The sequence below is a fragment of the Triturus cristatus genome, chromosome 3_2 (genome assembly GCF_964204655.1).
Source record: "Triturus cristatus chromosome 3_2, aTriCri1.1, whole genome shotgun sequence".
Taxonomy (NCBI): Eukaryota; Metazoa; Chordata; class Amphibia; order Caudata; family Salamandridae; genus Triturus; species Triturus cristatus.
Genome location: NC_140584.1, coordinates 920,613,518 through 920,634,282, shown reverse-complemented (window position 1 = coordinate 920,634,282; position 20,765 = coordinate 920,613,518). Strand labels below are relative to the sequence as shown.

Sequence of the window (20,765 nt, the reverse complement as noted above, 5' to 3'; positions counted from 1 at the left end):
ATGGGTACTCCCATGCCCGCCCATGGATTTTGATGAAAAGCCCTACTTACTAAAAAGTATCTAGGATTTGCACTAAACATTAATGTGTCACTAGAGGTAGGTGTAAAGTTTGAGAAAACATTTAATTTCTTAAAACATTTCCACCTTTGCATTTGTGCATCACACATAAAAAGTCGGAAGCGTATTAAAGTATGTAAAACCATAGTATTTTGTACAGGAAGGGTAAATGTCCAGCACAAAACAGATGCAATGGTAGACATAAACATCCTATCCATAGCTGAAAACTCAACAGCATTGGTACAAATGACCAGCAGCCAGCCTGGATATGATGTTGGAAAAAAGATCTCTCTGTGGGAGAGGATGTGCCTTAATGGCCAGAGCTGCCGACTTTGGAACTGGTGAACCGAGTTTGAGTCTAGGTAGCACACAGGGGCATATTTACAAGAGAAGTGGTGGAGCACGGTGTTGCCTTCTTGGCTTAATGCTGTGCTCCGCCACTTCTGAAACGCAGGGCTGAACCATATTTACGTCAATATGGTGCAGCCCTGCATTTCTCCCTGCGTTGGCGCTGAATTTAGCTGCCTAGAGTCAACGCAGGCACCCTTGCACCAAAGTGCAAGGGTGGCTGCGTTGCATGGCAAGATTGTATATGAGCAGGAAGGTGTCCCTTCCTGAACATAAACAATCTTTAAATGACGTTTTGTAACTTCTATGTGCGCTGCATATCTTTGTAAGTATGGAGCATGTCTGCTCTATCCCTTTCACGCAATACAGCAAAATTTGAATTAAATATTGGTAAATATGGAGCCAGATGCATTAATGTCTAACAAATAGATGTATGTGCCTAGTGGAGAACCCAATCAAATTGCTGCAGATTCTGTATACTGCCATCCAGAGTGGAGAACAACAAAGTTTATAAAACACCCCCTGCCATGAATACCATGCTTCATTAATTCGAAACTTGAACCCGTACTCCATTTCAGTCAGTTCAGCGCTAATTGCCATTATATTGGGTGACCTGCAGATCACATTTAATCTCTCATCCCCCAGAGGTCGATCATTAAAGTACCAGTTTGCTTGTTAACAGTAACATCTGTTATTTGCATTGCTTAAAATAGCAAACATTACGGCTATATAAAAACGAGATCTACTTATTTGCATTAATCCTAATTTTATCAGTTTTCTTGAAATCTCGAACTATAACGGTACTAGTAGGTAAACTCTTTCACTGAAAGTATGTAATGACATAAACTCATGCATTTTGCCGACAGGCATTCTGCAGCACACATAGAAAGAGGAATATGGCTCTTTTTACTGTTTTTGTGCAGCAAGGGCGGTCTTCCCGCATAAAAACAGTCCTGCCTATAACCCAGGCGCTATGGTGCAAGTGTGCCTGAATTGGCACTAGGCAGGACAAAGTTCTCCAGTCAAAGAGAGAGCATAAATATGGGGCATTTCTGCTCTCTCCTCGTCACACAGAGCAGCGGGAGGCATATTATCAAGGAGGGTGTTAAAATTATCGCCACTTTAGCGGCAGGTAACTGCCGCTAAAGCTGCAATAATGGGCTTGATAATATGCCCTTGAGAATTCCAATAGAAGCCCATGTTGACACCAAAACACGTGTTTCTATTGGAATTCTCAAGGGCATATTATCAAGCCCATTATCGCCACTTTAGCAGCAGTTTCCTGCCGTCAAAGCGGCGATAATTTTAACGCCGTCCTTGATAATATGCCCCCAAGTTTCTTGCTGTGCTGCGTTGTGTGAATTCATAATAAATGTGTCCTCAAGTGTTACTATTGCTTTCAGAGTTATCCTTCTTTGGTTCTTGATTCATTTTCTGCACTAAGGTGCAGATTTACAAGCCCCTTGCGCCTCATTTACGCCGCCGTTGCGTCACTTTTGTGACGCAGCGGCGGCGCAAATCCTGCGCCATGGTGCGGGGTACTTACATCGTGACGCATCTGGGAGATGCGTCACATTGTAAAGCCCTGCGCCACATGTAGGCGTTCCCGTGCAGGGGCGGGGCGTTCCGGCGCAGGAACGCCTCCTAAAAGTGGCTGAGTGAAATCTACAAGATTTCACTCAGTCACTTTTAGGCCCATGCTGCGTCAAAACCCCGCGCCTGCCTGAAGCAGGCGTAAGGATTGACGCAGCATTAACAAGATAGGGCCCCCCAGAGCATTGCTGGAGCTGCTTCGCGCTTGCGACGCAACTCTAGCAATGCGCCGCTTTTACGGCACAGATGCGTCACGCATCTGTGCCGTTTTTGCCCCATGGTGCACCGCATTGTTAATGCGGCGCATCCATGGTGGCGGAGCTGTGGCGCACAATAACAGGCGCATCCCTGCTGATATGCGCCAGTTATTGTAAATATGCCCCTAAGAGTCCTTCGTCTTCGTTATCAACTAGCGACAGGCGTCATTATGCACTTAAGAAGAATGATAATGTATTATTGAACCTACCGATGGCTCTTGAGACTGAAAGACTCCCGTTAACTCTCCAGGCGCCAAACCACACCACACAGCCTCCAAGCGCTTCGATGCGCTGCTTCTCATCCTATGAAGAAACAATATTTATTATTTCATTAGTATGTGTATGGATGTGCTTTGCTATTTTCCAAAATAGTGCAGAGCTTGGGAGTGGGAAAGTAATGACCCTTTCCATCTGCAGTGAAACCACTGTATAACTTGTTATAAAAACAGTTAAAAAATGGGGGCTACAAAACCACCAGTAGATTGCGTGTTACTGACACAGAGGTGTTTTTGTTGTAAATGATCGATTTGTTAGCTATTATGGTTTAACGAGATTACACATGTCACACTGCATACATTTTTATTTTTTAGTAGTAGTTTATTTCGATCAATAACATGATCATTCACAAAACATACATTGGACATAAAAACCATGAACACCTCTCAATCAGTAAAAAAAAAAGAATAAAACAATATCTCATTATATATATATATATCTATATATTACCTACTGGCGGTCGCCAGTAGGTAGTTATAGTTAGGACCCTGTTTCCATAGGAAAACCGCAACATTCTATTTTGAATAACTTTGGCGCCGGTCGACGAATCCTCGCGAAATTTCGACGAATCCTCGCGAAATTTTCAAAAGTAATGGGGTGCTACGCTCCGCTCCTACCCTGAAAGTCTCGGGGGGATTCGTCAAGCGGGGGCTGAGAAAAAAGGGGGGTCCCAAAACGCGTTTTCCCCATGCATTTTTCCATAGGACCTTTAGACACAGCTGCAGCCCGAACGGCTGAACAGAGTTACTTGAAATTTGGCAGAGAGGTAATCTACAGGTCAAGGAAGTGCCTTTTGTAGGTCTGGTGTAAATCTGTTCAGTAGTTCCTGAGAAAATAGCATTTAAATCAATATATATATCTGTGGCAGCTTACCGTGCGCGTACGGTAAGCTTACCGTACGCGTACAGTGCCGTGCGCGAGCGCGATTCTGATTGGCTGTTAGATCTTAGTAAACATTCGAATCGGTCGAAACCAGGAAGTGTCGGCCGCCATTTTCTCTCTCGCACTCTGAGGGGGGGAGGAAAAACAAAGTTGGATAACATGAAAAGGGGCAGGCTAGACAGCTCCTAACCACCTATCCATGGTTAGGGTGTCCCAAACGAACCCCCAAGGCCAAAAATGCATTTTTTTTTTTTTTTGAAAAAACGGTGATTGTGCTTACCGTACGCGTACGGTAAAAAAAAAAAAAAAACTATCCACACTTTCCACACCCCGTGTGCAAAAGGTGCCCGATGGGAACCATTTGTGCATGACATATACATGAATTGATCATTTAATTGATAACCTTTCACAACGAAGCGCATAATATGTCCTCCGTGTGTGGACGATGCGCGAAGCGCATCGTGCGTACATGGCCCACGGCATGGCCCACGGCACTAACTGCGTAAAGTGGGCACGCGGTGCGCGAAGCGCACCGCGTGCTCACTGTGCGCGCACCGTGCGCGCACGGAACGAACTGCGTGAAGTGGGCGCACACGCCACGAACGGCGTAAAGTAACTTAGCATTTAAAAAACCGTACAAATTCACTGAAAAAACCAAAGGTTTCACACACGTTATAGTTAGGAATTAGCATTTAAAAAACCTTGCAAATTCACTTAAAAAACCATAGGTTTCACACATGTTATAGTTAGCTGGACATTTCACTCGTAAAAAACCATTGAAATTCCCCCGTTATAGTTAGTGCAGGCAACTATAACTCACGCGACCGCAATCCTCTGCTGATGACATATGTGTCTTTATGAAAAAAATATTTGCAATATATGTATAGCTAAAATTTAATGGAAGAAGACATGGGCAAATAAGTGTCTAAATACAGTATTAGCATCAGCAGAGGATTGCGGTCGCGTGAGTTATAGTTGCCTGCACTAACTATAACGGGGGAATTTCAATGGTTTTTTACGAGTGAAATGTCCAGCTAACTATAACATGTGTGAAACCTATGGTTTTTTAAGTGAATATATATATATATATATAGGGTTCAATTTCATCTTAAAACATAATTAAAAAGGACCTCAATCAATGCTCTATTAAAAATAACAATAAAATATCATTAAAATCTGTCATTTCATTAAAACCCTGTGTATAAATTTGTAAAATAGAAAGAAAGAGGTGGAATAGCACCATACAGTCATTTTTTGTCACAGGCCCCAACTTTTTTGTTTCTAGTCAACAATGGGACTTAAATTTTTCCTTCCCCAATAGATGTGTTTTCCCGATTGATGTGGAGGGCGCAGGCGCATAATTAGGATCTTTTCCGGGTTGGCTGGGGGGCAGAGCCGGGGGTCAGTGCATTAGTCCTCCGAGACTACTTAATTAGCATGGCCTGCTCGTCGCGCATCGCACGCGCCGCGCCAAAGGCAAGCCCGTCTGCGCCCTTCCGCGCCATGCACCAGAGATGTTGCCCCCTTTTCCCTTGATCAGATGGGACGGATCCGCTACACCAGAAAGGCACTTTTAGACTTTCGGCCAGTAAGGGCTCCCTGTCATCATAACATGGACCCCGAAATTTTAGCTAAGAAGCAGAACCAAGTATGAACAGGTTGTAATATCTGTCTGATGCAGTTTCGTAATATTCCTATTGATAATGTAACAAGGCATGTTTCCAATATACCAATTGCACAAGGTTATCTTATTAATGCAAGATCCTTGATCAAGAACAAGGTTGCTTTTAGAGACTTTCTCTCATCAAGGAAGCCAACTTGGGTCTTTATTACTGAAACATGGGCTACTGATTCTGCAGGTCCTTATCTCGTAGATGCTATCCCCTCTGGATATACCCTTGCGAGATCGGATAGGCTAGGCCGGCGGGGAGAGGGTTTGGGGATTCTTTATAGAGAAACCCTGGTCTGTTGTACTCATGTATTGACCACTCCTCCTGACCTCTACCAGGCGCTGTATTTTACTATTAACCTGCATCCCACGGAAAGCTTCGCTGGTGTTCTCTGCTATCGGCAACCGGGCTCCAGGGTATCCTTTAGTCAGGATTTTAGTAGTCTTTTACAACCATATTTTGAAAGGTCCAATCTTAATCTCCTGGGGATTTTAATTTTCATCTAGATAACTCTCTTTGTAAGGATACTCAAAATCTCTTGGAAACCTTGAGTTGTGGTTTTTCACAGTTGGTCAGGAATCCCACCCACACAGCGGGGCATATCCTTGATGGCATTTTTTCTAATGACCCTCGTATAAGGGTCGGTGAACCGACTCCCCTCGCTTGGTCTGACCATTTTGCCATCCCTTTTGATCTATACTTCTCAGCGTCAGGGATGGTTCCCTCTGGCAATAGGAATCTGGAGGAAAGGAGGAACCTTAGTCGTATAAGTAAGGAGTCGCTCTCCTACCTCCTTAATAACTTCGAGCCCACTAAGTATCACAACGTTAACTTGGCAGCTGCTGAGCTTTCGCATCAATTGTCAGCTGCAATGGACATTCTTGCACCTGTCAGTAAGCACTACTCAGCAAGGAAAAAACCTTCTGCTCCCTGGTTCACGGAGAGACTCAGAACGTTGAGGCAGGGGTGTCGTAAACAAGAGAGGCTGTGGTGCACAGATTTAGAGCCTTTGGGTAGGAAACTGCATAAACAGTGCCTAAAAGAGTATAAAGCTGCCATCATGGAGGAAAAGAGGCTATACTTTTCAAAGGTCACTGAATCAATGAAATCTTCTAGGGATCTTTTTAGGGTCGTTAATTCTCTTATTTCCCCCCATGTTATTGATCCTTTGGAATTTTCCCAGGAGCTCTGTGATAAAATATCAGACTTCTTTCAAACAAAAATCACAGACATTTACTCCTTGTTGGAAGCATCCAACTCCAACGTGGGGTCGCCTGTCCGACCTATTCCCCTTCTTAGTGAGGCCTTACCTATGGAGGAAAATCCCAGGCTCCTTACCTTTCCTCGCCTGTTGCCAGAGGTGACGGATTGGCTTCTAGAAAGAGTCAAATCGGGCTCCCCATTGGATCCCTGCCCCCTCAAGGTGTTGCCGGGAAATCATTATTCCTCATCTTACTGCTGTTTTGAATGCTGCTATTTCAGAGGGCCGGTATCCCACTTTGTGGAAGACGGCAGTGGTGAGGCCACTCTTGAAGAAACCCTCGCTGGACCCTACTCCCTGTTTCAGCTAAGATTCTGGAAACCTACCCAAACTCTCACCTCAGTGCCTATCTAAAAGATTACCACCTGCTCGATGGTTCACAACATGGTTTTAGAAGCCACCATAGTACGGAGACAGCATTGACGGCTGTATTTAACAACATCCATACTCAAGTGGATGCAGGGTATACCACCTTGCTGGTTCTACTTGATCTCACCGCAGCCTTCGATACCCTGTCCCCGCGGAGGCTGGTGGAATGCCTCCGAGAGATAGGGGTCGGGGGCTCGGCCTTGGGTCTTCTTGCTTCCTTTCTTAGTGGACGTGCACAGATGGTGAAATGTGGCCAATTCTACTCAGCCTCTAAACCCCTGTTGTGTGGTGTCCATCAGGGCTCCTCCCTGAGCCCAACAGCTTTTAATATTTATGTTGCCCCTCTTGCTAAAGTTGTGAGATCCTATGGACTAGAGGTGTTGTCCTATGCGGACGACACCCAAATAATGGTGTCCATTTCTCACAGTATCAGGGACTCCGCTCTCAACTTCAGGAACTGTATGCAGGCAGTCTCCTCTTGGATAGTGGAAAACTTTTTTAAATTGAATGATGAGAAGACTGAGGTCCTGAGATATGGTCTAGTGACTGGTGGCCGGACGCGCCTGGCGTCTGTCCCTGCCCGGTATCCCATGGGTCAAACCTTAGGGTCACTGTGGACAATTCACTCTCCCTTAACTTGCAGGTTAGCAGGACAGTGTCCACATGTTTCGGGATCATTAGAATCCTAAAGAAAAATCTCCCATTTCCTCTCCTTTTATGCTCGTAAGCAGGCTGTTATTGCCTTGGTAACGTCCAGATTGGACTATGGTAATGTCCTTTATTTGAGCATTAATAAAGGCCTAGTGTGACGTCTGCAGATGGTGCAGAATGCTGCGGCCAGGCTAGTGATGAACCTACCAAAATTTCATTCAGTCACAGTCTCCATTAGGCTGCTGCACTGGCTACCTTTGGACCGTAGGATACTCTTCAAAACAATGTGCCTGACTCATGATGCTTATTATGGCTCAGGCCCAGAGGGGATTAAGGCCATTGTCCATCGATATGCTCCTAGCAGGCTGCTTCGGTCCACAGATAAGAATCTGTTAATTGTACCGAGGTTTAAGAAGGTAAAATGGGGAGGTAGAGCTTTTTCCACTCTGGCTGCCAAATTGTGGAACTCCCTCCCTGAAGAGCTCTCTAGTCAGGGGTCCCTCACTCTCTTCTGCAAAGTCTTAAAGACTTGGCTATTCGCACAGACTTCAGTTTGAGCATGTCCTTCTGTCTGCACCCTTAGGTCCGCAAAAGCGCCTTGACGCCCTTGGGCTAAGTTCGCACTCTACAAGTTCAATATTTATTCATTCATTCAATAGATGATCCATTTTCATGACAGGTGCTCTTTCCAAATATAGATCTTCTCCACCGTGCATAAAGCAAGTACCTAGATAGCGTAAGGACAAGCCACCCAGTTGTATCTGATTTAAAAACACGCAGAGCTTATTTGGGGCGTGAAAAGGAAAGCACGCGACATGCTGGAACAATCCAGGTTTTCCTCAATGTTGCATACAATGGGCAAAAAAATATTAAGTGCTGTAGTGTTTCAGGGCTAACATTGCATAGGGGCCAAAGCAAGGTTACAGATGCATTCTTCCATTTTCCTTTCAGCACTTTTAATGGAAGAGCCCCGGATCTATACTGTACATAAAGTGCACATGCTTGAGGGGGTTCAATTTCATCCATATATAGTTCAAACTTAAAACAGCTTTTAAACTCTAAAAAACATGTTGTTAAGGAACCATTGATCCCAGCTTCAATACATGAGGAATCAGTATACGCCCAAAATCTCCTTTTTAAAATTGACCCCATTTTTTTTTTAATGGATTTCGGATCTTCCCACATAACTCCCAGTCCCAGTTTATTTACTTTACTTTTTTAAACCATACCAGGCGCCCAGTCTGATTATGGTATGTAAGAAGCTCCTCTGTTGCCTCCTTGACAGGAATCTGTGTCTTACTAGTCCAGAGTCTAAACCAGAACATAAGCGCCTTCAGGACGGCAAATGGCAATAGCAAAATACAAATGTTGAACACACAATAGTGGGTTTATTACTTACAATTAAATTAACCATAAATAGCATGCTTTTATGGTTACTGCCCTAGGTGAATTATTTTATGTCATGCAGGATATGATCATGTCAGGAAAACTGAACAACTGAGGGGGTTATGTACAATGAAGTGGCGGAGCATGTTGTTAGCCTCCTGGGCTTAACGACATGCTCCGCCACTTTGGTAAGGCACAGCTACACCATATTTACATGAATGTGGTGCAGCCTTGCGTTTCTCCCTGCGATGGTTCTAAGTTTAACAACTTAGCGCCAACGCAGGCACCCTTGCACCAGAGTGTAAGGGTGTCTGTGTGCAGGGGGGATTGGTTATGTGTAGGAAGGTGTCGCTTCCTGCAAATAAACAATCCTAAAATGCCATTTTGAAACTTTCATGTGTGCTGCTTCATGCATTTCCCTATCACACAGAGCAGCAGGGTGACTTGCTGCGCCGCGTGATTTTTAAAATTAATGTGCCCCATATGGTTTGAGGGTTTCTGCTTATAGACTTGCCACATTTTGATACTGAGGGGCACATTTACACAATGCACTGCAACAAGGGAACTTGCTGCGCTGCATTGCATGTAAGGGAGAGGATTGAAATGCTCCATGTTTTCAAACATATGGAGCATTTTTGCTCTCTCCTTGCGTTGGCGCCTGCTTTACGGGAACCATCGTTTTTGTGCAGGAAGGTGCCCCTTCTTGCACAAAAACAATCCACAGAGGCATATTCCTCTATCTAGATGTGCTGTAGAATACAGCACCCATGGAAAGATTAAGTAACAACCAGAAATTAAGATTTTTCTCATCTTTACGCCTCTGTCAGGCAGGTGCACCGTTTTAGTGCAAGCCCAAGCCCAAGTTTGCAAGTCTTTGTAAATTTGGTTTTGCATCAAAATACATGGGTGGATGCATGGGAAAGCCCCGCTCCACTCATGGAATGCCTACCCGATGCATAGTAATGCAAGGTGGCGTTACTTTGTATTTAGTAAAACACGCAAAGTGGCTTAGTAAATCCCAAAAATGATTTTGTGTCAGGGTTGTTGTGCCACTGAAGTGAGGCAACCTCGACACAAAATCTTAGTAACACCGGTCCTTAGTGATTCAGGGGAAGTCAGTTATTTCTCCTGACACACACTTGTGAGGAGGAGCCTCCCTTTACCCCCATCCTGATCCCTAAAGACGACATACATGCCCGTATATGGCCTGACGTGGACCACCAATCAGGGAGGAAAGGGTTAATTAATGCGGACTCCTCTTCCTTCCAGAGTAAGGAACGCCCTGGCGAAGGAGAGAACGAATGGCCCATGAGAGCGGGAAGCCAGGAGGCGGGGCTTTCTGATTCAAAGCGGATCCCGGAAGACGCCGAGGAGAACGAGAAGAGCGAGAGGAATCCTGACGGTGAGAACAGAGCAGCCAGGAACGGAGACCGAAACATACGCAGTTTGCGGTGCACCAGGAGGCGAAGACGACTAAACCAGGGTCAGTGTGAACCTCGAAACAGACGCAGAGGAGGGAACAGCGGAGGTCGAGACCTTGACAGAGGACTATTGGACACCCCCGGAGGACACCTGCTCGCCGCCATAACTCTGTAGAGTAACGGCTAGCGCAGTACATGATCCGGGGAAGCGAGAGTAATGGCGGGAGGGGTCGCACTGTGTATGTGTGGGCCCCGGCTCCTCTAATCTGTTAACGTGATAAGTGTTGGTGGGAGGGGGAGGAAGACATACGCCCCTTCTCCACTTTAAGCAGAACTTTGCCTATTCCTCAAACACTTGCTATGCCTCCCACCTGAAGCCAAGGGGCCGGTATCACGAAGAATAGTTGTTTTTTTAATTATTATTATTCTCTCGACGCTCCTGTCGTCTCTATTTTCCCAGCCCGCTCTATATTCTGCCAAGAACACTCCCGGTTTCAATTTTTTTCTTCACCTTGTTTTCGGTCTGGTGACGGTCCTTTTCCCCCTGTACCTCTTAGCAAGTACTGGACAGTACATTTACCGCCCTCTATTTTCTTTTTCCTCTCGGTACCCGGGGAAGTCGCCATCACTCACCTGGAAGAGGAAAAGAGGAAGAGGACTACCCGCCATCCAAAGACCCTACAGGACGTTCATCCTTTATGTTGATTTACACCCTCGCTCTGTACTATAAAAAAAGAAGTCATCATTGATCCCCAGATCAGGCCTCCTAGATTTACTTTCCGCCCGTCCCTCTCACAACACTCTAAATATGTGAAATAAAATATTAAAAGAAAAACAACTGTAGAATTGTTTTTTAAGTTGTCCCATTAACAAGTTACCCCAGCCTACTCTTCTAGCCATGCTTTCTGTAAACCAAACCCCATTTACCATACTGTTACATGCTCTATGGTGGAGATAATGCTGCTACAGTAAGTGTTCTCTGTAAAACCATGACCTATGGGAAATATCTAAAACAATGACTGACTATTCTTTTTAAACAATGCCCTTCTGCCGAAGAGCATGATGGATCCCTTTTTTTATTTTATTATTTATTTATACATTAACATAGAAGCATCAAAGACCGGTTATGATCAGTTTACAGGATTGGCTTGTGGGATTATATCCCAAAATAGTGCTTCACAACTTCAAAGCATAGAGTACAAAATATACAAGAAAAAAGGAAAGAAAACCCCAAAACGGAGAAATCGCACATGGCACTCATCTATAATAGTCAATGTCAAGATGGAATCAAACGGCTGGATACGACTTACGGGCCATATTATCAAGGAACGGCGATAACATTATTACCACTTTAGCGGCAGGAAACTGCGATAATGGGCTTGATAATATGCCCGTGTGAATTCCCATAGAAGCCCAGGTTCACACCAGAAATGAAAACTGAAAATAACTTGTTAAGCACAGACCACTACCTAGAGCACGCCCCGGCGCTGTAAAAACTCACCTCAAATCACCAGCAGCCAAGCGTTTAATCCTTTCCGGACTTTCACAAGATTTTCGTTTGCCCATACTCCAAGGGTGCCTACATTACAGGTAGGGTTGTGTTTTTTTACAGGAAGGGATGCATTCCTGCACAAAAACAATCCTAAGAGGCAATTTTCTCTTTCTATGTGTGATGTAGAATGCAGCACACGTAGAAAGAGAAACAAGCATTTGCAATGCAATAGGTGTCCCATTTGCGAGAGTTTAACCTCTTCAGTGCCCATGATGAGCTGGACTCGTCATGGGCCGCGGTAGCGCTGTGCCCATGACGAGTCCAGCTCGTCATAGACCCCGCCCGCTAATGCAACGGCCGGCACAGGGCGGGGAAAGGGGCGGGCACTGAAGGGGTTAAGCTATTAGCATTGTAAATGACAATACCTTTTATTTATCTGTTTTGCTAATTAACACATAAATAAAAGGCATTGCCATTTATAATGCCAATAGCTCAAACTCTTGTAAATGCCAGACCTATTCGATGAAGCGGCCACCATTGTCTTGGGCTGCTCGGAAAGTGAAAGCACGCATGGCGCGTTGAATATTGCAGGAAAGCATGTTGTGACTGCAGTAAAAGAAACTCATTGAAGACCATAGGGGCAGATTTACAAGAAACTGACGCATCTGCAGAGATGCGTCAGGTTCCCTGCGCCAGCCTGCGATACCCTTGCGCCACCTTGGATGCACCGTATTTACAATACGGTGCACCATGGCGCAAGGCTTGACAGATGCGTCAGAAATTAAAAGTCACGCATTGCTGGAGTCGTGTTGCAAGCACGACGCAACTCCAGCAATGCATGGTGAGGCCTATACTCTTTATACTGCATCACTCCTTACGCCTGCTTCAAGCTGGCGTAAGGTTTTGACGCAGTGGCATGCTAGAAGTGGCGAAGTGAAATCTTGTATATTTCACTGCATCACTTCTACAAGGCTTTCCTGCGTAGGAACCCCACCCTGCTTACATTATACCTGACAGGTATAATGTGACGCAGGGCTTTACAACGTGACGCATCTCCCTAGATGCGTCACGTTGTAAATTGGCTGTATTGTTTGCGCCCTCGCTGCGTCATAAAAGTGATGCAAAGGCAGCACAAATATGATGCAACAGGCTTGTAAATCTGCCCCATAGTGCTTACAGACTAAAAAAGACATACCGTGTAACAACCGAAGTAAAAGGGACAGTCCTCATGGGAGATGGCAAATGAAGACAAGGCGGTACTTAGGAGGGACTAATAAGCCTATTAATCAATCAGAAGCCAGCATTTAAGAAGGGCAATGACACAAGCCAGTGACAACTATGAGCAGAGAGTGGGTGGGGCTTCTACCATACTCCAATACAGCATGCCGCAGAGCAGCGCAAATCGCTGCCCAGGCTCGACCTTCAAGAAGGAGAAAATGCATATTTCTCCTTGTTACGCCTCTATCGGATAGGCACACCATTTAAGTGCACATTTTGGTTTACAAATGTTTGTAAATCTGGGTTTGCGTCAAAATACATGGGTGGTTACCCGAGAACGCCCTTGCTCCACTCATGACGTCTACCCAATGCAAATGCTATGCGCTACGTTACATTACTTTATATTTACTATACCACACAATTTGACCTTTCGTGGCTTAGTAAATGCCAAAATGGATTTTGCATTAGGGCTGCGTCACAAAAGTGATGCAAAATCTGGGTCTGAATTTTCAGGCGAATGATAATACCTCGAAGCCCCCTGCTGAGAGTTCAGTCTTAATATAGAAAATCCTTCTAAATGTATTACGTTGATTATTTGCATCGGTTTCTTTGCAGATTTATGCTGTGGAGCAGAGTCCACTTCAAGACTGGGGAACGGATTTATCAACATTTTGCACTGATGCAGAGAAACAAAAGGGATGATTTACTAAGATTTTACGCCGTTTTTGTGTCACAAAAGTGATGCAAATCGGCGCAAAATCTTTTTTTTACGATTTCCTTCCCAATGCTAAACTTGTTCAGTGCTGGAAATAGCGGTAAAATAATGCAAAGCAGTGCATAGCGCAGCTTTGCTTTACTTAGCGGCAAGGGGGCGTACCATGGGTGAAGCATGGGTGTTTCCATGCAACCACCCAAGGTTTTTCACGCTATACCCAATTTACTAAACAAAGTAAACAGGGTTTAGCATGAGAAAATTGCACTCTTTCAAAGTAGGCGCAAGGAAGGAGAAATGCTTTCATTTCTCTTCCTTATTCTGACTTTGCATATATGCTGCACTGTACAGCACACATACAAAGAGGGAAAAGGCTTGAAGTGAGTCTCAGCATAGTATTTTGTACTGGAAGGATTCCCTTCCAGTACAAACCCTTTGCTAGACTCACGGAGACACCCTTACACCCTAGTTCAAAGGTATCTCAATGGCGTACAGCAGCTAATTTCAGCACCGGCGCAAGGGAGAGGGGAAGAGAGTGCCTTATGTTAGTAAATTGGGCGCTCTCCTCCTCTCTCCTTTTCACGCAGTGCAACATTTGCAGCTGCTGCACTGCTCTACGTGAAAACATGGTAAATCTCCCCCAAAGTGTTGATTAAGTATTAACTTACCACAACAAACCTTTTTGTGCTGGAAAGTAGCCCTAAAAGTAACTCAAATAGCAATGTGCACTAATTTGTGTTAAGGGGACATCCCATGGGTTCCCATGCTACAACACATTCTTTTTGCTGCAATCCACTATCTACTAACAATGATAGACAATGCTTTGTGACAAAAAAAACAACACCTCAATGAGGCATGTGCTAACAAGGGGAAATGTTATTTTGCTTAACGTTTCACATCCTGCATGTGTGCTGCATTGTACAGCATATATACAATGAGGGAACATTTTAAAATATGTCTAAGCATAGTATTTTGTACTAGAATGGTACTCTTCCAGTATAAATCGTATGCTAGACATCAAGCACACACCTTTGCACTGCTCTCTTGTCTTCTATCAGCCTCTTCTACTAGGCATTGAGGCCCCCTCCTGGAATTAATTATGGCCTCTGCTTTCTGTGAGGGAAGTTGAATCAGAGGTCTTGGTGTCATTGACTCTAGAGCCAGTCGTGCCTGGTTTTACCCCGGAGGTGGAGTCGGTGGAGCCAGTCATTGTGGTGCAGGTAGTACAGGCTAAGGACCATGGTATGAACCCCGGAACCATTGTTGTATATTCATACACCAGGGAGAATGCTGGCGCTGGCGCCAGACAACCATTCATATAGCTTCCAAGTAGGAGCCATCGGCATAAAGAAGTGAGTCACATACTGGTCCATTGGCCCCAAAGGAGCTCCAGAGGGGATCGTTGCTCTACTGAAAAGGTCAAACTTTGCATTGCTTTGGTTGCCGCGCTGCATTACGCTGTAAATTAGTAAATCTTTCTCTGAGTGTCATTTAGTGAATGGTGGAGTAAGAAACTGATGAGTTACTCACCCCACCAAACGCACAGTTCCACTGCCCCATTTAGAGAGTGTTTATGTACAGGAAGGTCCCCATTCCTGTACATAAACAATCTTTAAATGCCATTTTGTCACTTCTATGTGTGCTGCTTAATGCAGCACACATGGAAGTCACAAAATTGCTTTTTTTTAAAAAAAGTTCCACTGCGCGCAGACACCCTTACACTATGGTGCAAGGCTGCCTGCATTGGCGCTACACTCCTAAGTGTAGCGCCAGCACTAGGGGAAACGTAAGCCATGAAGGCTAACGTCTCACTCCGCCACTTCAGTTGTACATATCCCCCTCTATCTTCAGCTGCTTCATTCTGAGATGATGTGTTATTCACACATGCAGTTCCTCCAGTATTTTAGAGAAACACTACGGGTCACATTTATGAACCTGGTTACATCGCTCTTGCACCACACAATGTGGTGCAAGAATGACGCAAATCTGCAATGTGATTTATGAAGCCACGCAAGGCCGCTTTGATGCATGGTGTAAAGGGTGGGTGGATGCCCACAAAGACATGCATAAAGCAGAAATAATGATGGTAAATGTGCTGATGTGTGGAGGCGGAGCTTGCTGTGAAGCAAGATGGCCGCGTAGAAGGAGAGCTCCGCGAGCCATCGGTGCCACAACAAGAACATCCTGTTAACTAACCCGCAATTTACGGCTAAAACGGCGGAGAGCTACTCCTCAGAGACTACGCTACCGATTGCCGGGCTTTGGGGCCGATAGACCGACTGCACAGGCGGGAACTGGAGGCGAGGTCTGACCGCAGTGTGGAGAGGCGGAGGCGGACAAGTGTCTCGCGGCCCCTTGCCAAAAATCAACCAGTACGCCGGAACTTGGGATTGGGCTGTCTGTCTTAAAGTGGCGCTGCACCTGGGACGGGATGGAGGAGTGGCTGAAATACCTGCTCATCGCTGCGATCCACTGTGGGGTAGGTGCTGTGGGGCCAGCAGGGCCCGGCCCTCGCACTCTGCGGTAGTGCGACGGAGTGATGAGCGGACGGCCTGCAGCCGTATACCCTCCCCCAGAAACAGCGCGCTGACTGAGTCCTGCGGACACGGCTCCCGCCGCAAGTAAATCACGAACGGTTGCAGATACCGGGCTCTCCCTGGGGCGCGGATTACAAGAGGGCTCTTGGGGGTGGCGCCGTTGCCCCGCGACGTTCCATGCGCTGGGCCCCCTGACGGCGGCCTGCCGAGCTACACTGAGGCCTGGGGTAAAGTGTGTCGCCTGGCCCCTGGCCTCCCGGCCAGTTGTGCGGCTCCTACAGAAGGAAGCGGAGCATTCCTCTGCTTTGATGGGACTGTGCAACCTCCACCTACGAGATGGCTGGCGGACAGCGCTGACGAAGGTGCTCTCCTGGAGGGTCGGGCCTACTAGCCAGATGCAGGGGTGTTGGAGAGCAACGAGCCCCGCTCGATCCTGCCCATTACCTGACCGCTGCCCGTGGAGGAGTGCGGGCATAGAGGACAGGAATGCTACTTGAGGTCCTCACCTCTGATCCCAACGCTATCAATACTGGCCCAGGACTCTGCTAGCGGGAAGCCTTGAACACACTACAAGCACCTCCCGCGGGAGGAGCATATCATACCTGGTCCCTTAGCTAGCAGGCAAGGCGCGACTGGAACTTCGCCCAAAGCGTGACAGTTGACACCCCACGACCTGGACTGCACTCTGTCACACTGCAAGCGCTAAAGCCGACGCCATGGGAAGAGTGGATAAAACGCAAATTAAACTGCTGTTTGACACTAAAGCCACCAGACATAAGGAAATGGATCGGGCTCGATGTGCAGACACCAGGGCAGACGCTCCTGAGGAGGAGATTGGAGACGTAAAACAAATGTTTGCCACTATACAAAAAAGCCTAATGACGATGGATGGGAAAATTGATTCCCTGGTCTATTGCATGGATAGGATGACGGAGAGGCTCGACAAACAAGCGGAGCACACAGACATGGCGGAAAGGCAGATCATGGAGGTTGAAGAGGCACAAACCGAAACAGACCAAGTACAGCGGCAAATGGCCAAAACCATCGCTGAGCTACAAGATAAGACGGAAGATTTGGAGGCCCGTTCAGGCTGCAGTAATCTGCGCATAACGGGCCTATCGGAATCGACCTCGATGGGTAATGTAGAACAATTTATCAAAAAACATCTGACCTCTTTGTTGGGCCGCGAGTCATTCTCAGATATTTTTGTGGTAGACAGAGCTCACAGATCATTGGGGCCGAGACCTGCCCCGGGTACCCCACCACGGCCGATAATTGCTAAACTTCTGAATTACCGGGACTCCGCCTTGAGGCGCGCCGGGGAACTAGGTGAACTCCGATATGAGGGATCTGCCATTTCCCTCTATTCGGACTTTACAGTGTGAGTACAGGAAGCCCGCCGCCAATTTAATCCCCTTAAAAGGCAGCTTCGAGACCACAACATCACGTATGCCATGCTCTACCCGGCTAAGCTGAGGATCAACATGGGCACAGGGTCAAGACTGATTTGCACATGGCTGGGTCCACAGTGGAATGGCATGGTGAGCAATAAAACAATGGATTTAGACCCAGATCTCTGTACTGGGGTGAATGTACGACATTGTTCTGCATTCTGTCCATCAATAGTTCTTTTTGCATTTGTCACCCCGAGTGGGACGGGTATGCTCAGACGTGAGTCCCGTGCTCTCCATGCCACTGGAATCAAGCTACCCTGGCTGAAGATGGGTGAAACCCCGAAACCGGTCCTAGGATGCTTGTTTCCAGTCCAGGGAGGATCTGGCCTGGCAGTTCGGGCTGGACTGTTCCCATAGGGCACAGGGTCAAGACTGATTTGCATATGGCTGAGTCAAAAGTGGAATGGCATGGTGAGCAAAAAAACGATGGATTTAGGCCCAGATCTCTGTACTGGGGTGAATGTACAACATTGTTCTGCATTCTGTCCATCAATAGTTCTTTTTGCATTTGTCAACATGAATGGCACGACATGTATTTTTACTGACCCGAAGTCACTACAAAAGGTGCTGAAGGACTTACTCAAGAAGGCGAGACAGGAATCGAAGCAGGAAGGTGCCACAGCGGCGGAGGCGGATGCACGAGGGAGCTCTCTAAAATGATTAGAATTTGGTCTATGCGCTTTTATCAACCTACATTAGCAAACTTCTCACGAAGGGCCCCCTTGGTGGTATCAGACGTCCGGCGCATTGGGCGCAATGGCGCCATCTACCTACATTGATGTCAGTATGCATCTGAATGGACTATGGGTACCCATTTTCGCCGACTCTAACCGCAAGTACAAGCACCCACAAAGACTATAGTGTTGGAATAGAATAATATATTAGATCATTGTTTCCAGTTATTATAATGGGGCGGAGTTAATTCTGCAGAAGGATACCCAGAGTAGCGAGTGAGGGTGGTTCTACTATATTTGATTACATGTGATGAATAGTTCAATGTTTCTAAATGGTTAGCTGACATGTCGCGTTGCTGTTACATGTGTGGATTATCGCTGATGGTTCCATCGTGGTGCTTAGGTAACATCCGCCCCTGCGTGTTACGCACTACATGGTTGCTCAATGGGATAATTTTCAGTGTGGGAGGGGGGGAGGAGACTCTTAACGATGCCAAGTTGGGGAAGGCATGGTGTGGGGGGGGGGGGGGGGGGATTGACTGTGCGTGTTTATATTTTCGTCTCTGATCTAGACCCTTTAACTTTTTGGCAATTTCTATTTGTTTTTTTTAATGTAATTGTTAGTCCAGGTCACAATGGAACGACCTACTTAACACCGAAGATGCAACATGATACAAATTCATAGTAAACAGACAAATGTATGTACATTGGGAATACAATAGTTGCAGGATACAATTACACCACTATAGTCAGTGGTAACTTAACTGAGGCTCCTGACGTGGAATGTTACGAGGCCTAAATGACCACCATAAGATCAGGAAAGTCATGTCCTATCTTAATAGGCACAATGTTGAAGACACACCTTCCTACAGCAGGTCTCTTGCAAGCCCGAAACAGGATAAGGGGTACGTTTCATGCAGCAGGTTTCACCTCTCATGCTAGAGGGGTACCGCCTTGGGTCAATCCCAGATCCAGACTCACACTCGAAGAATTGCACACAGAGGCCAATGGCAGATATGTAATTTCCTGATGTAAGGGGTCCGGCGCGAACTATGAACTAATTAATGTCTACGGCTCAAACCGTGATTGCCCACAATTTTACTAAAATATTCTGACCATAGCGAGACATCCACCTGACACACCGCAGATTTGGGGGGGTGACTTTAACTGTATGCTACACCATGACCTTGATCGCTCTGGAGACCCACCACGATGACGCACACAGACTGCAAGACAATCTTAGACAGCCTTACCAAATTAAACATGTTAGACGCTTGGCGATTCCGCTCTCCCTCAGCAGGGGGTTTTACACATTATTCTGTACCCCATCACCTTCATAGTAGAATTGATTACTGGTTCCTGTCGAGGTCGATATAGAGTTCTATCAAAGAATGCGAGGTTCTTCCCCGAACCTATTCTGACCACTCCCCGGTGCTCTTAACATTGACCACCCCAGCCAAGAGACCCCCTCCATTTACATGGAGATTTCCTCCCTATGCATTATTGGATGAGCTGTTTAGGGCGGAGATGCTGGAGGCTAGGGAGACTTTCTTTGAGACGAACATAGGCTCTGTCCCCCACTTCACCACAATATTGGAAACTTTTAAGGTCTATATATACGAGGCGTAGCGATATCTAAACACTCTGGTGTGCTAAAATCGATCAGGGAAAGGCTGATGCGATTAGAACACACTCTGGCGGGACTGGAAAAAGAGATGCAGACCAATGATGATCCCTCTCTACAAGCCACGCTAAACACAATGCTAGAAGAATATCACTCTGAGGCAGACAGGGAGGTAAAGCTACTGGGTAAATATTCAGTGGCAAGGGTATACGGGGAGGGGGAGCATCCAGGCGCCACCCTTGCAAATCTAATGAAAGAGCGTCCTCACACCCTATAGAATTGAAGATTGATAGTGGGGAGGTGCTGGCGGAAGCGGAGGCCGTGGCGGAATGTTTTCGGACGTATTATGCCAATCTTTATCAGTCAAGATCCAACATTACACACGCAGATATTATGGAATATCTAGAGTATATCAAACTACCCTGGCTTCTAGATAATCACAGGGAATACCTGATGCGCCCAATGGAGGCGTGGGAGATACGGTCGGCACTATCCACGATGCGCTCCAGTATCGCGCCGGGACAGGATGGGCTTACAGTGGGGTTCTACAAAGCATTTCAGGAATTACTGGTGCCGCACTTGCTGACTCTTTTCAAAGAGATGGCTGAGGAGGGCACGATGCCGCCCACAATGCGGAAGCGCTCCTGGTAGTCAAATTAAAACCCGGTAAACCTCCGAACAGTTGCTCCTCCTACCGACCGCCCTCCTTATTGAACGTAGACACAAAGATCTCTGCCAAAGTGCTAGCAAATAGACTTGCCCCATTAATGCCAACCCTGGTGGGTGCAGAACAGGCAGGCTTTATTCCGGGACGCACTCTCACATATAATTTGCGAACGGTCTTCGGGGCCATACAGCATACTTCCCCTGCCATTAAAGTGGC

General features: G+C 46.4%; 1 protein-coding gene across 3 annotated transcripts in view; it reads right to left on the bottom strand.

Annotated features, from left to right (window-relative positions):
• PPM1E (protein phosphatase, Mg2+/Mn2+ dependent 1E) overlaps window positions 1-20,765 on the bottom strand; it is an 819,329-nt gene that overhangs the window by 24,212 nt on the left and 774,352 nt on the right. For all 3 annotated transcript variants that reach the window (XM_085649376.1, XM_085649377.1, XM_085649378.1), the window contains one exon: window positions 2,465-2,558. In XM_085649376.1, the coding sequence (XP_085505502.1) occupies window positions 2,465-2,558 (94 nt within the window). The remainder of the gene's footprint in view (window positions 1-2,464; window positions 2,559-20,765) is intronic.